General features: G+C 45.5%; 1 protein-coding gene across 1 annotated transcript; it reads right to left on the bottom strand.

Moving 5' to 3' along the window:
- Positions 1-3720: 3720 nt before the first annotated feature.
- Positions 3721-11935, bottom strand: ING2 (inhibitor of growth family member 2). Its single transcript, XM_040966117.1, has 2 exons — positions 11468-11935; positions 3721-5717 (listed from the first exon to the last, which is right to left on the bottom strand). Exons 1-2 carry the CDS (start codon positions 11634-11636, stop codon positions 5047-5049), a joined length of 840 nt encoding a protein of 279 aa, XP_040822051.1. The 5' UTR covers positions 11637-11935; the 3' UTR covers positions 3721-5046.
- Positions 11936-12184: the final 249 nt, after the last annotated feature.

Genomic DNA, 12184 nt, shown 5'->3' with positions numbered 1-12184 from the left:
CTGCATCCAGGCAACAGAGTATAAGTTCACAGCTCATTTGCAGTTGTGTCCCAAATCTCCCGTTCTGAGTGGTACTCCTGGCTCATTTGTTTTCGCACTCTTTGGTGATTCCTCACACAAACACACTCCTCTAATGAATCACTCACACTTCCAACAACTCTTGCCCACTCTCAGCTCTTTACTGAGCAAGTGAAAGCTGTTAGAAAAGACCAGTCTCATTTTCTAAATGCCAAATTTAGCAACCTAATTGCACGTACCCTCACTCCACAATCAACACCTACAGGTTGGCTTTTTCTCTTAGTTACTGCTTTATCCCTCACTGCCTGCAACAATGCCTTGCAAATCACACACACACACACAATTATACTTAATAAAACATACCTTTCCTGTTGACAATAACTTTTCCCTCCGCCTGCTAAAACTACCCCCTCCCTGCATCCAAGATCTCACTGTTTGCTGGCCTTTCAATTTCACTCTTGGAAGGCCCTCCTCCTCCCCATTCATTTGTGCCTTCCTGGCACATAACCACACCATTACCTCCTTCAAAGTGAAGATCCTCCCTTCTTTCACCTTCCCCCGGCTACAACTCCTTCTCCACCCAAGCTTGGGGTGGCTACAGTTGTCACCTCTTGCTTCAGAAATTCCCTTCTGGGCCCAGCAGCAAGGCCTAGCAGCTAAAGTCCTCGCCTTGAACACACCAGAATCCCATATGTGTGCCAGTTCTAATCCCGGCAGCTCCACTTCCATTCCAGCTCCCTGCTTGTAGCCTGGGAAAGCAGTTGAGGACGGCCCAAAGCCTTGGGACCCTGCACCTGTGTGGGATACCCGGAGAGGTTCCTGGATCCTGGCTTCGGATTGGCATAGCATCGGCCGTTGCGCTCACTTGGGGAGTGAATCATCGGACAGAAGATCTTCCTCTCTGTCTCTCCTCCTCTCTGTATATCTGACTTTCCAATAAATAAATAAATCTTTTTAAAAAATTAATTAATTAAAAAAAAAGAAAAATAAATTCCCTTCTGCTCACCATCATCCCCACACAGACCTTCATCCTCCAAATCTGCACTTTGGAAAAATAATCTCTCTCCTACTCCCATCCAAAGATGAATTCTCACAGCTATTTTTAGCAGTATTTGAATGATTTGACAACTTACTTCATACAGCAATTTCTTCTGATTCTGGTGTACCCCATTTTCCTGGTTGACTCTCACTGTGAATTCCCAGAAGCCTCCTTTGTTGGTTCCTATAAATAGTGACATGTTCTAGGGAACAGCCCTCCCACTCTGGATCTCTTGGTTGGTACTCCAAAGGTGGGTTCCTAAACAGTAGCAGCAACACCACTAGGGACTTGTTAAAATGCAATCTCAGACCCCATACTAGGCTACTAAGCCAGATTCACATTTTAACGAAATGAGACGATTCATGCATATCACCTTTTGTGCAGTCATCCAATTGCCTGTGTCATATTAGCCATACAATGTCAAATTCCGCCCACAAGCTAACTCTCCAAAATCTCCTGACCCCTCCTCCAGCTTGTCATGTGCAGCTCTTGATGCTGGATTCCACTAGAAACCCACAATGCATCTGAAACCAAACTGCAAAACAGAAATTTTGATTCTCTCATCTCCTCTGGCCAAAACCCTATTAAATTACCCTTGCCATCTCTTTGTTTTCCAATCCTTGGGCCAAAGTCCTGTTGGCTGTACCTCCAAAATGTTAAGAGTACTACCACTAGCTGCCATTTATGCCCCAACACCCTAGTCTGTGCCACTGACTGGTACTTTGAGTTGAAGGACTGGAACCCCCAAGTCTCCCTCTTTTCCCTAGGTTCCCTGTACACTATATCCAAAATGTTCTCTAAGTGTTAATCGGACCAGGGTTCAAAACCTCCCAATGGCTTTGTCAGTTTCCTACCTTGACTTCCCTAGCCCATCCACAGAACCACAGAATAGTGTTCTGCTCACACTCACAAGCTCGTTCTACTCCTTCCTCCCTCAAATCTGCCACATCTACTCACTTGTTGTCAGCTCTATGGCTTTTTCTGAGACTTTCTTTCAGCACTATAGACACTCACTGCTTTTTCATCTATCTTATTGTTCTGCCTTACTTTCATTTTGGCACTGAAATGGTTTTCTGGCACTATATATATCACGATTTTTCCTCTAGCGTGTATGGTCCATGAGCAGGGCCTCTTTCTTTTTATCCAACTCTTAAAAACAATGTTCTAAGGTACTGAGTATTCAAGTACTGGTAGTGGAACTGGTGGGGGAGAGGACACATTTACATATTTTCATTCTGTATTTACATGTGCTTGAGTTGCACAGATCTGGATGGAAGAATACACCCATTATTTTCAACAGGTTGAAATTTCTGAAATGTGGCATTAGTTCCAAAGCTCACACATCAAAATAGGGATCTTTTTTTAAAAAAAAAAAGGAACAAGGGCCCGGCGCGGTGGCGCAAGTGGTTAAAGGTCCTCGCCTTGCACGCCCGGGATCCCATATGGGCGCCGGTTCTAATCCCGGCAGCCCTGCTTCCCTTCCAGCTCCCTGCCTGTGGCCTGGGAAAGCAGTCGAGGACTGCCCAAAGCTTTGGGACCCTGCACCCACGTGGGAGACCTGGAAGAGGCTCCTGGCTTTGGATCGGCATAGTATCGACCCGTTGCGCTCACTTGGGGAGTGAATCATTGGACGGAAGATCTTCCTCTCTGTCTCTCCTCTCTGTATATCCGCCTTTCCAATGAAAAAATAATAAAAAAATAAATCTTTTAAAAAAAAAAGGAACAAAAACTCTCAATGATTTAAGCCACATTCTAAATGAACTGTATCAAAAATGGATCAAAATTACTGAGGGTAGGGCAAAAGTATCACTATTTGCTGAAGTTCCTGAGGTAATTTGCAGGTGAGACAAATTTAGGAATCACTGGAATACAGTATGAGAATACTGAGCAGAAGAAATTTCATAGTATTTATGCAAATTTAAAACATCTTTGTCCGAGATGGCAAAGAAAACAAAATAATCACAAAAATAAAAATGTTTCAAACAATAGGTCTAAAAGAAAGTGTGTCTGCCAGGATTTTTAAAGTCTGTTTTCCTGTAAAGTCTAATTCAAACTTAGGTACTTTCTACAAGTTGTTGTTTTTTTGTTTTTTGTTTTTTTTTTTTTTTGCTCCCACATGTGTTAAGGCAAATTAATGAACTGTGAAAAAGTGATGACTTCTATATAAGTCACATATTATGAAAGCTTTTGGGAGTTTTGCTAATATTTATAACTTGACAGGTGTCACACAATGAGCTGCATTTTTGTAACCAGTCTGTCATAACCAAAACAAAATGCTATAGTCTTGAGAGAAAAGAATTTCTTTACAACTCAATTTAAATTACAACAAAATAAGCTCTTAATTATGCTGACTGGTATTTTTCACTCCAGAAGTAATACAGTTTACAGGCTCTTGTCATCAAACTATTCTTAGGGTATGTCTAATTAAAGAATGCATTTACCTACGGCTAAGCTCACCTTCATTGTCTTATTATCTTGGAGTGGACGGAAATCAATCAAAAATTAAAAAAAATAATTTCATGATTAAAATCCTTACTCCATGCAAATACTACACATTTTCAAGAGAGCTTTGGAGATATTTAAGCAAACTCATTTTGCAAGTGAATAACCTAATACCCAGATGAGATGAAATGACATGCCTAAAAGTCACACAAGAGAGTTAGAAGACAAAAAAACAACTTTTTTTTTTTTCAAACAAGCAGACAGGATTTTTCACATGTTAATCAAAAAGAATCAAGATCATCAGATTAGGAAGAAATGAATAAAAAAGCATGTTACACATAGATTTAAAGGACTAGTCAATCTGCTGCCTCCAAAACCCAAAATTTTCTTCAAACATGTGGACATATATATCCATCAAGAGGCTAATCCTTAAAATACTCGAATATTGGAAAATTTGATTTACAAATATATCAATTGCATTGTTATAATGAAATTAGTTCATCAAACATGAAAGCATCAAACAGCACCAATACCAGAAAGTTAAGAAGGTAAATACACTATTATTTAAAATAATATGTAGTCGTTGATTGGGATAGAAATGAATTGACTTTTAGCCACTAGCAAAAACATTTAAAATAACTGTTTGATAGAAAGGCCATATCTATAGACTAGTGAATGCCCTTTCCCCACTGGTAGCCTCTGGCTAATAATCCCAGTGTTGTGTCACATAGCAAATAGCAAGTTGCATGTTTTCAATTGCTCAACCTCGAGCCATGATACTATATAACCACATTTCATCAACGGCAGCATTTTCGGTGTCCTAACTACTGTTACACCTGTCCCAATTAAAACAAAACCAAGACAAATCCCTTATTAAGCACTAAACATATCTATGAAGCAGCAGCAAAGCGTTTTACAAATGGACTACTGACAGTGTATCAAAATGCTACTAAGGAAAACACAGCAGCAAATACTCTATTAAGAGCACATTATTCCACATGGAATCCCAAATTATTCTTATCTCTAGTTCCATAAATTCCTGGAAGTCTAGAGATGAGCAAGTGAATAATCAATGGGGCTAGAGAAAAAGCTCTAAATGGTTTAGTGTTCATATTTTAAATTACCCAAGTTAATCTTATGCTTAAAGAGAAATCCAACAGTATCTAAATTTCTTGAAGCACATGGAACTAAAATGTTAGCAAAACTTTTGTGTTTATTCCCCTCTTCTCCCAACCCCCCCAACAGCATTGCAGTTTTAAGTGAAAATGAAATAGGCATGGTTCTGACGTTTTTATAATGTTCACACTTCACTCTCCCTGTTCCCTGCTCCTCTCATCAGGTGATCTGAAGACTACCTGGTTTAAAATATTTGGTAATTCAGTGCAGAAAATTAAGGTCACAGACAAACTACAACAACTTTTAATACACCATTAATACTAATGATTAAAAATTATTGCATAGTCTTATGCATTTTCCCTAAAACATTTTCTGAAATTAAACGAATTATATAAAAGACAAATAACCCTTTAAAATGCGGATGGCCTTCACTACCTCGATCTTCTATCCTTTTTTGTTTTTTCAGTACTTTTGTCCATTGTTTTCTCATTATCTCCCCTGCACTTTGGACAATACCATTTCCCCTTTGGTTTATAGGTAAGTGAGACACACGAAAAGTGAAACCACTCAATTGGACACTGTTCATTGTCACATCCTATCATTTCTCCATAAGACACTTGGTTACACAAACAGTATGTAGGCTCGTTGGGATCGATGGCAAACTCGACGGGGGACGCCTCCCTTTCCTGCTTGGCCTTGGAGCGCTTCTTTTTCTTGGCTGACTTGGATTTCTTCTCTTTGGGCGGCTGATCATCACAGTCTTCAATCCCATTTGTCATGTGACATAAATCACGACTCTCACTGGTCCGCTGTCTGCGGGGTCTTCTTGAAGATCTTTCCGGTTGGCTGGAATCCATCTTCCCTTTATCTGAGGCTCGTTCACTTTCAGTGGGATCTTGGAAACACTGTGAATGCAACTCCATTTGTCTTGCCCGATTTTCCACCAATTCAAGCATTTGTGTAACAATCTGAATTTTTTCATCTCCTAATTCTTGACTATTGATTAAAGCTCTCTGGAGATGTTGCTGTAGGCGTTTTTTCTGGTTTGAGTCATCTTCTTTCTTATATTTTTCATAGACATCATCAATTTCCTTTAATGTTTCTAACACAAGAAAAGAAAAATGAGTGTTACTGTGTGTAAAGCACATAACATTTTAAAGTCAGTTACTCTATTTATTTGAAAGGTGGAATTACAGAGAGATGGAGAGAAGAGAGATGGAGACAGAGACATCTTTCATTGCTGCTTTCCCAGGTGCATCAGCAAAAAGCTGGATCAGAAGTGGAGCAGGTGGGAGTCGAACCTGAACTCTCTGTGGTGCCAGAGCCATAGGTAGCACCTTAACCTGGGGCACCACAAGGCTGGGCACAGCCAATTATTTCTTACAGAACTGGTGAAATTAGAACTCAGGCAAGAAAACTACACTCTTCATAGTGTGTATGTATTTTTTTTTTTAAGATTTATTTTATTTTTACTAGAAAGCTATACAGAGAGGATGATCTTCCATCCATTGATTTACTCCCTAACCGGTTGCAATGGCCAGTGCTACACCAATCCAAAGTCAGGAGCCAGAAACTTCTTCTAGGTCTCCCACACGGGTGCAGGGTCCCAAGGTTTTGGGCCGTCCTCAGCTGCTTTCTCAGGCCACAAGCAGGGAGCTGGATGGGAAGTGGAGCTGCCGGGATTAGAACCAGCACCCATATGGGATCCCAGTGTGTGCAAGGTGAGGATCTTAGTTGCTAGGCCACTGCACCAGGCCCTATATATGTTTATTTCATATATAAAGATCATATTATCCAGTATGAAAGAATATGTAAATAAATGAATAATGGTAGCAATGGTTATGTGATTAGTAATATTAATAATTATTAACAAAATAAAAGAAGTGTGGTCAATTAAAAATTGAGGCTTTTAAAACGAGATTTATTTTACTCAAAAGGCAGAGTTACAGAGATATAGGGAGAGACAGATCTTCCATCAGCTTGTTCACATCCAAATGGCCACAATGGCTGAAGCTGGACTGGTCTGAAGCCAGGAGCTTCTTCAGGTCTCCCCCAGGAGTGCAGAAACCCAAGGACTTGGGCCATCTTCTCTATAGCTTCCCCAGGTACATTAGCAGGGAGCAGAATGGGTAGTATATCAGCCAGGACTGGAACCGGCACCCATGCTGGATGGCAATACTTCAGGCAGTGGCTTTATTTGCTATGTCACAGTCCCCAAAATAAAAAATATTTAACATGGACAAAAACACTATCTGTATCAGGTCAGAGTCTACCTATTGTCATCTCACCCATACTTCATTTGAATATCAAAATAGCCCTATTTATAAAATTAAAATGCTGTTCTCTGACTGTAATACACGAATAGGTTCCAGGAGGAGGCTGCAGATTCCAGCCCAGCATTAGTCTGCTGCAGGTAGAAAGACACAATGTCTTTACTTTCACATCAGATTCTGATAGACTTGAACAAGGCAGAATAAGCAACACCTTTAACTTCCCATCATCTTATTTTAGTGGCTCTCTTATTTCAGTATATGCGAAATTCTGGAAAATCATATTATTTCCACAGTAGGTTCTGGTTCTGTCATCAAGTGACCAAACCACTGACGAAATTACAGTGAAGTCAGCACTGGATCACTGCGGCTTTGTAGATAACTCAGCAGTTGGTTCTAGGCTTTTTACAAACTGCTGATATAGTTGTGCAGCATAAGGGAATGTAAGTTACATCAAAATAGCTGAGTCACCAGGTGATATGTAAGAATTGGAGTTTCAGATGAGAGGAAATATTAGTTTCATAAAACCCAGTCGATTTCTTATTACATATAACTCTACCTGAAAGAAATTTTGTCTTACTAAGGGTAGAGAAAAAAATCTAATTTATAGTGTCATATGGCATACCATTCTTCCATATTTCAGCATAAATAAAGATAAGAATATAAATGTTGGACAAGTGAAACATAAACACTGGGGTCTGTCTACAAGTAAGTTAACACAAAGCAAAACCATTCAATTCCACTCAGATGATCTCCCTGAAAGCTGTACCGCTCTCTCACTCAATGACTCTGTAACCTGCTAACAGACGAAGCAGCATGCCCACTGGAAGTGACTCATATCTGCAATACGTGCTCTTGAAGAAAGCTGGTTCACTTGTTCAAGTAGGCATCTAAGTGCATTTTTTTTAAGAACCTAGTTTTCCCAAATGGAAAATATGGAAATGCGGCATCTTCCCCTCACAAAATACCTGAGGTTTAAAAAAAAAAAGTAAACCTTATTTCAAATATTTTGCAGCTAATAATGAGTAAAAAAACTAATGGGGTTGGCACTGTGGCATAGCGTGCTAATGTGTCGTCTGCAGGGCCAGTGTCTGGTCCAATGCTGGTTGCTTCACTTTGTGTCCTGCTCCTTGCTAACGTGCCTGTGTGCCTGGGAAAGCTGTGGAGGATGCCCTAGGGGCTTGGGCCCCTGCACCCAAGTGGGACATTTGGAGGAAGCTCCTGGCTCCTACTTTGGTCTGGCCCAACCCTGACTGTTGCAGCCATTTGGAGGGCGACTCAGTGGGTGGACGAGCTCTCTGTTAGTCTAATTTTCAAATGGATAAATATATCTTTAAAAAATAAAGCTATACTCTCCACAACAAAAAAATGAATAAAATTAAGAAAAATTAGGGCCTGATGGCCTGGCCTAATAGCTAAAGTCTTCACCTTGAACACACCAGGATCCTATATGGGCGCCAGTTCTAATCCCGGCAGCTCCACTTCCCATCCAGCACCCTCCTTGTGGCCTGGGAAAGCAGTAGAGGACAGCCCAAAGCCTTGGGACCCTGCACCTGCATGGGAGACCGAGAAGAAGCTCCTGGCTCCGGATTGGCACAGCACTGGCTGTTGCGCTCATTTGGGGAATGAATCATCGGACGGATCTTCCTCTCTGTCTCTCCTCTTCTCTGTATATCTAACTTTGTAATAAAAATAAACAAATCTTAAAAAGAAAAAAGGAAAAATTACAGAGCAATTATATTATGTAATCATACCAGTACATTACCACTATACCAGACACAAATTTACGTTCGGGGGGAGGCTATCATTCATGAAGAACTGGGTAAAGCTGCCCCACGGAAGGCCAGTACACATTGGCAGCTGCACATTGATCTCTTGTAACGGTCTGGGAAAAGCGGCAGAACATGACTGGAGTATTCAGGCCCCTGCCATCTGCATGGGAGACCTGCATGAAGCTTCTGGCTTCCACCTGGCCCAGCTCCAGGCATTGAGCCCACCTGCGGAGCAAACCAACTAGTGATAGATCGTGCTGGAAGAGCTCTACCTCTCTCTCTCTCCCTTTTTCTTTTTTTTTTTTTAAAGATTTATTTATTTTTATTACAAAATAAAATATACAGAGAGGAGGATCTTCCCTCCGATGATTCATTCCCCAAGTGAGCGCAACAGCTGGTGCTGTGCCAATCCGGAGCTAGGAGCTAGGAGCCAGGAGCTTCTTCCAGGTCTCTCACATTGGTGCAAGGTCCTAAGGCTTTGGGCTGTCCTCTACTGCTTTCCCAGGCCACAAGGAGGGTGCTGGATGGGAAGTGGAGCTGCCGGTATTACAACTAGCGCCCATATGGGATCCGAGCACATTCAAGGCGAGGACTTTAGCTGCTAAGTCACCACGCTGGGCCCTCTCTCTAACACTTGCAAATAAATACACCTTTAAAAAGCAAAACTATTCATGAACAAAAGCATGAATATGAAAGAGAACATATAAAGTTAATGAACAGAAAACCATGAAAGCCAAGCTTAGTAACCATGTGCAGAGTGAAAACTAGATTGTTTTCTATTAATATTGAAATGAATCACAATTTTATAGAATTGAGGATCTTTACAATCTCTCCATCTTGTAAGGTTTACTATATCACTCATGTCATCAGAACGAATTATGCCAATTACACATGACCAAAATACATTCCTCTGTCAACAAATCAGAGTCTCTCTCCCCAACTTCAAATGGCTTAGCTTCTGTAAAGGTCAATGTGTATCTTTAAACAAACATAAAAATCTGCTAGCTTTACAATCTTCACGGCCACTACTTGAAAAACTACAAATTTTCAACATACAATTCTTAAGTCCATAAGTTACCATTTTGCATCTGAAAAAGCTAGCATCAAACAGTTTTTACTACAAATTAAAAAGTTTAAATAGTTTGAAACCAAGAACACTCACGCTGTCCTATGTAAAAAGGTCTCGGAGACAAACGTTCTCCACTCAACTAATGGACAAGTTACTTCTACACCTTGTAAAAGTTAACTTTGTCAAGTTGGTTTTACTTGGCATGAAGTCCTTGGACCTGGCCACAGCGACCGCCATTCAGTATTAACTTTCTTCCCACTAACAGATATGGGTGCTATCAATCATTCGAATTCAGAAAACAAATTCAGACTCAAAAACACGTCGTTACTTGCTAGTGGCCACAACAAATGTGACTCTAAAGTGGATCCCTTATACTGAATCACTGGATTAGGGACAGGGCTGGAAAAAAAGAGGCTGGGCACAAGAATCTATCCGAAGTCCATATGGCTGTTTCTCGGTTAACTCCAGGGTCTGTTTCTTGATTTAGGGTTGCTATGATCATATTTAAACTCCCTAGATAAACTCCCCTCCTACGTAGCCGATAAAGTACGGATGATAAACGACACTCGGCAGGACCAAGGTCGAGTCTTTGTCCTAGTTTCTTGGGCCTGACCATAAAGGGTGGGCTCATCACTGAAACTCATCGCTGAAAACTTGGCAAAGTCGCGATCCAGAGGTGGCGAAGGGACGCCAGGCGGTTGCCCTGTCAACCAACCCACTTCCTACTGGGGCCCGGAAGTGACACATGGCCCGGAACCTGTGCTCTCTCGGGGACAGCTAAGGTCCCAGCAAACAGTGTCCCCGTCCAGTGACTGGGACACAACACAAACGCCGACGCCGACTCTGCCGGAGGCCGAAGTGACGCTCCGCACGGCCAGCCTCGCTCCTGAGCCCCCGCAGCCATCGGCCATCGCCGAGGCCGGCGGGAGCGCGCGCCCCGCCCCCGCCGACGTCACGCCCCGCCCCGCGCACGTCACGCCCGCGGCCCCGCCCCCAGGACGCAGGGGGGCCTGCTCGCCCCCACACACAGACACACGGACACTCACACCCCGACACACGGACATATGCGCACCCGCCTCCCTGCTCCGCGGGGCCCCTCCCCTCGTAGCCCCTCGGCAGACGGAGCCGGGGAAGGCTTTGGCGCGGGGGCGGTCCAGAACTTTCCCCAGGGCGGGAGAAGGGGAACAGCCCGTTCTCTGCCCGAGCCCGGAGCCGGGAGGCAGGGACCGAGCCCGAGTCCGCCGTCGCGGCCCTCTCCCTCTCGCCTTGCCCCTCGTACGTTCCGATGCATCTCCTCTGGGGACCGGGGCCGCCGAGCGGGCAGGGGACCGCTCCCTTCACTCCCTTCCCCGCCGCCGCGGCCCCCGCCAGCACCACCTCCGCCCCGGGCCCGGCTGCACACTCCCTCGTCCCCCGACAGGCAGGCTTGCGACGAGGGGGCCCGGCCAGCGCCGGAACAAATGCTCGCTGCTGTAAAATGGCTGATTCTCCTCCGCGACAGCTGCAAGCCGCTGGGTCTGTGCAGCTGGTGGGGGGGGGGGGGTCCGGGGGCTGACGCGCGGCCCCCTCCCTGGGCCCCGGAGACCCCGGCCGACCTCGGCGAGGGCCTCTCGAGTCCCTCCTCCCCGCCTCCCCACACCCTGGCCGGGGAGCACTGTCAGCGGCAGAAAAGGCAAAGTGGCACTGCCGCCCCACAGGCTCTCGGAGCGGCCGTGCCCCTAGAGCTCCCGCGACCCCCTACCTTGGTATTTGTTGTCCAGCTCCCGCAGCACGGACACGTTCCTCTGCATGTCGTGGGGCAGCGACTCCACACACTCGAGGTAGTCCTGCACGTAGCAGGTGAGGAGCCGGCTGCGCTCCCCGCTCAGGAGCGCGGCCGACGAGTACAGTTGCTGCTGCTGCCCTAACATCCTGCCGCTCCGGGCCGCCGCATCCAGCAGCCGCGCATGCAAGAGGCACGGCCGCCGCGGGCACACACCGGCCGCCCGCCGCTTCGGAGGCCACAGCCGAGGCCCCCAGACCTCCACTCCCCCGAAAAAGGAGCCTTCGCTCCCCGCCCCCGCGGTAACAAGCCCAGGGGCGGGGCGAGATCAGGGCTCCCTCCGGTCTCCCCTGCGCCCTCCCCAGGACGACGAGCCGTGGGGATCCCCCCCAACACACACACACACACACGCCCGGCAGGAGCTGGCGCCGGGTTCGCCGGCCTTGACACTCCCTGTCCCCCAGCAGCGTCCCCCACACGCCCCCCACGCCTCCTCGCAGCTCGGATCCCCTGGACGAGCCCCTCGCCGCCCCCTGTTCCTGCCAGGCCCCCTCCGTGCCTGTCCGAGGCTCTCGCTCCACCGCCCCCGCCCCTCCGGCTGCGGCCGCCCGTGCGCCTGCGCACGACGCAGCCCTAATAAGGCCCGGGGCCCGCCCCTACCGCCCCGCCGAGGGGTTCGCATTCTCCCGCCTTCCC

The sequence above is a fragment of the Ochotona curzoniae genome, unplaced genomic scaffold (genome assembly GCF_017591425.1).
Source record: "Ochotona curzoniae isolate NIBS_2020 unplaced genomic scaffold, NIBS_Ocur_1.0 scaffold_4505, whole genome shotgun sequence".
In the NCBI taxonomy this organism is placed as follows: domain Eukaryota; kingdom Metazoa; phylum Chordata; class Mammalia; order Lagomorpha; family Ochotonidae; genus Ochotona; species Ochotona curzoniae.
Note: the sequence above shows the minus strand (reverse complement) of the source record. Positions and strands in the feature narration are given on the sequence as shown.

What these genes read in the sequence shown, in the direction of transcription:
- ING2 (XM_040966117.1), bottom strand. Translation starts at nt 11,636, where the DNA reads ATGTTAGGGCAGCAGCAGCAACTGTACTCGTCGGCCGCGCTCCTGAGC. An exon ending in GCTGGACAACAAATACCAAG is followed by an intron (nt 5,718 to 11,467) that starts GTAGGGGGTCGC and finishes TTCTTGTGTTAG; the next exon opens with AAACATTAAAGGAAATTGAT.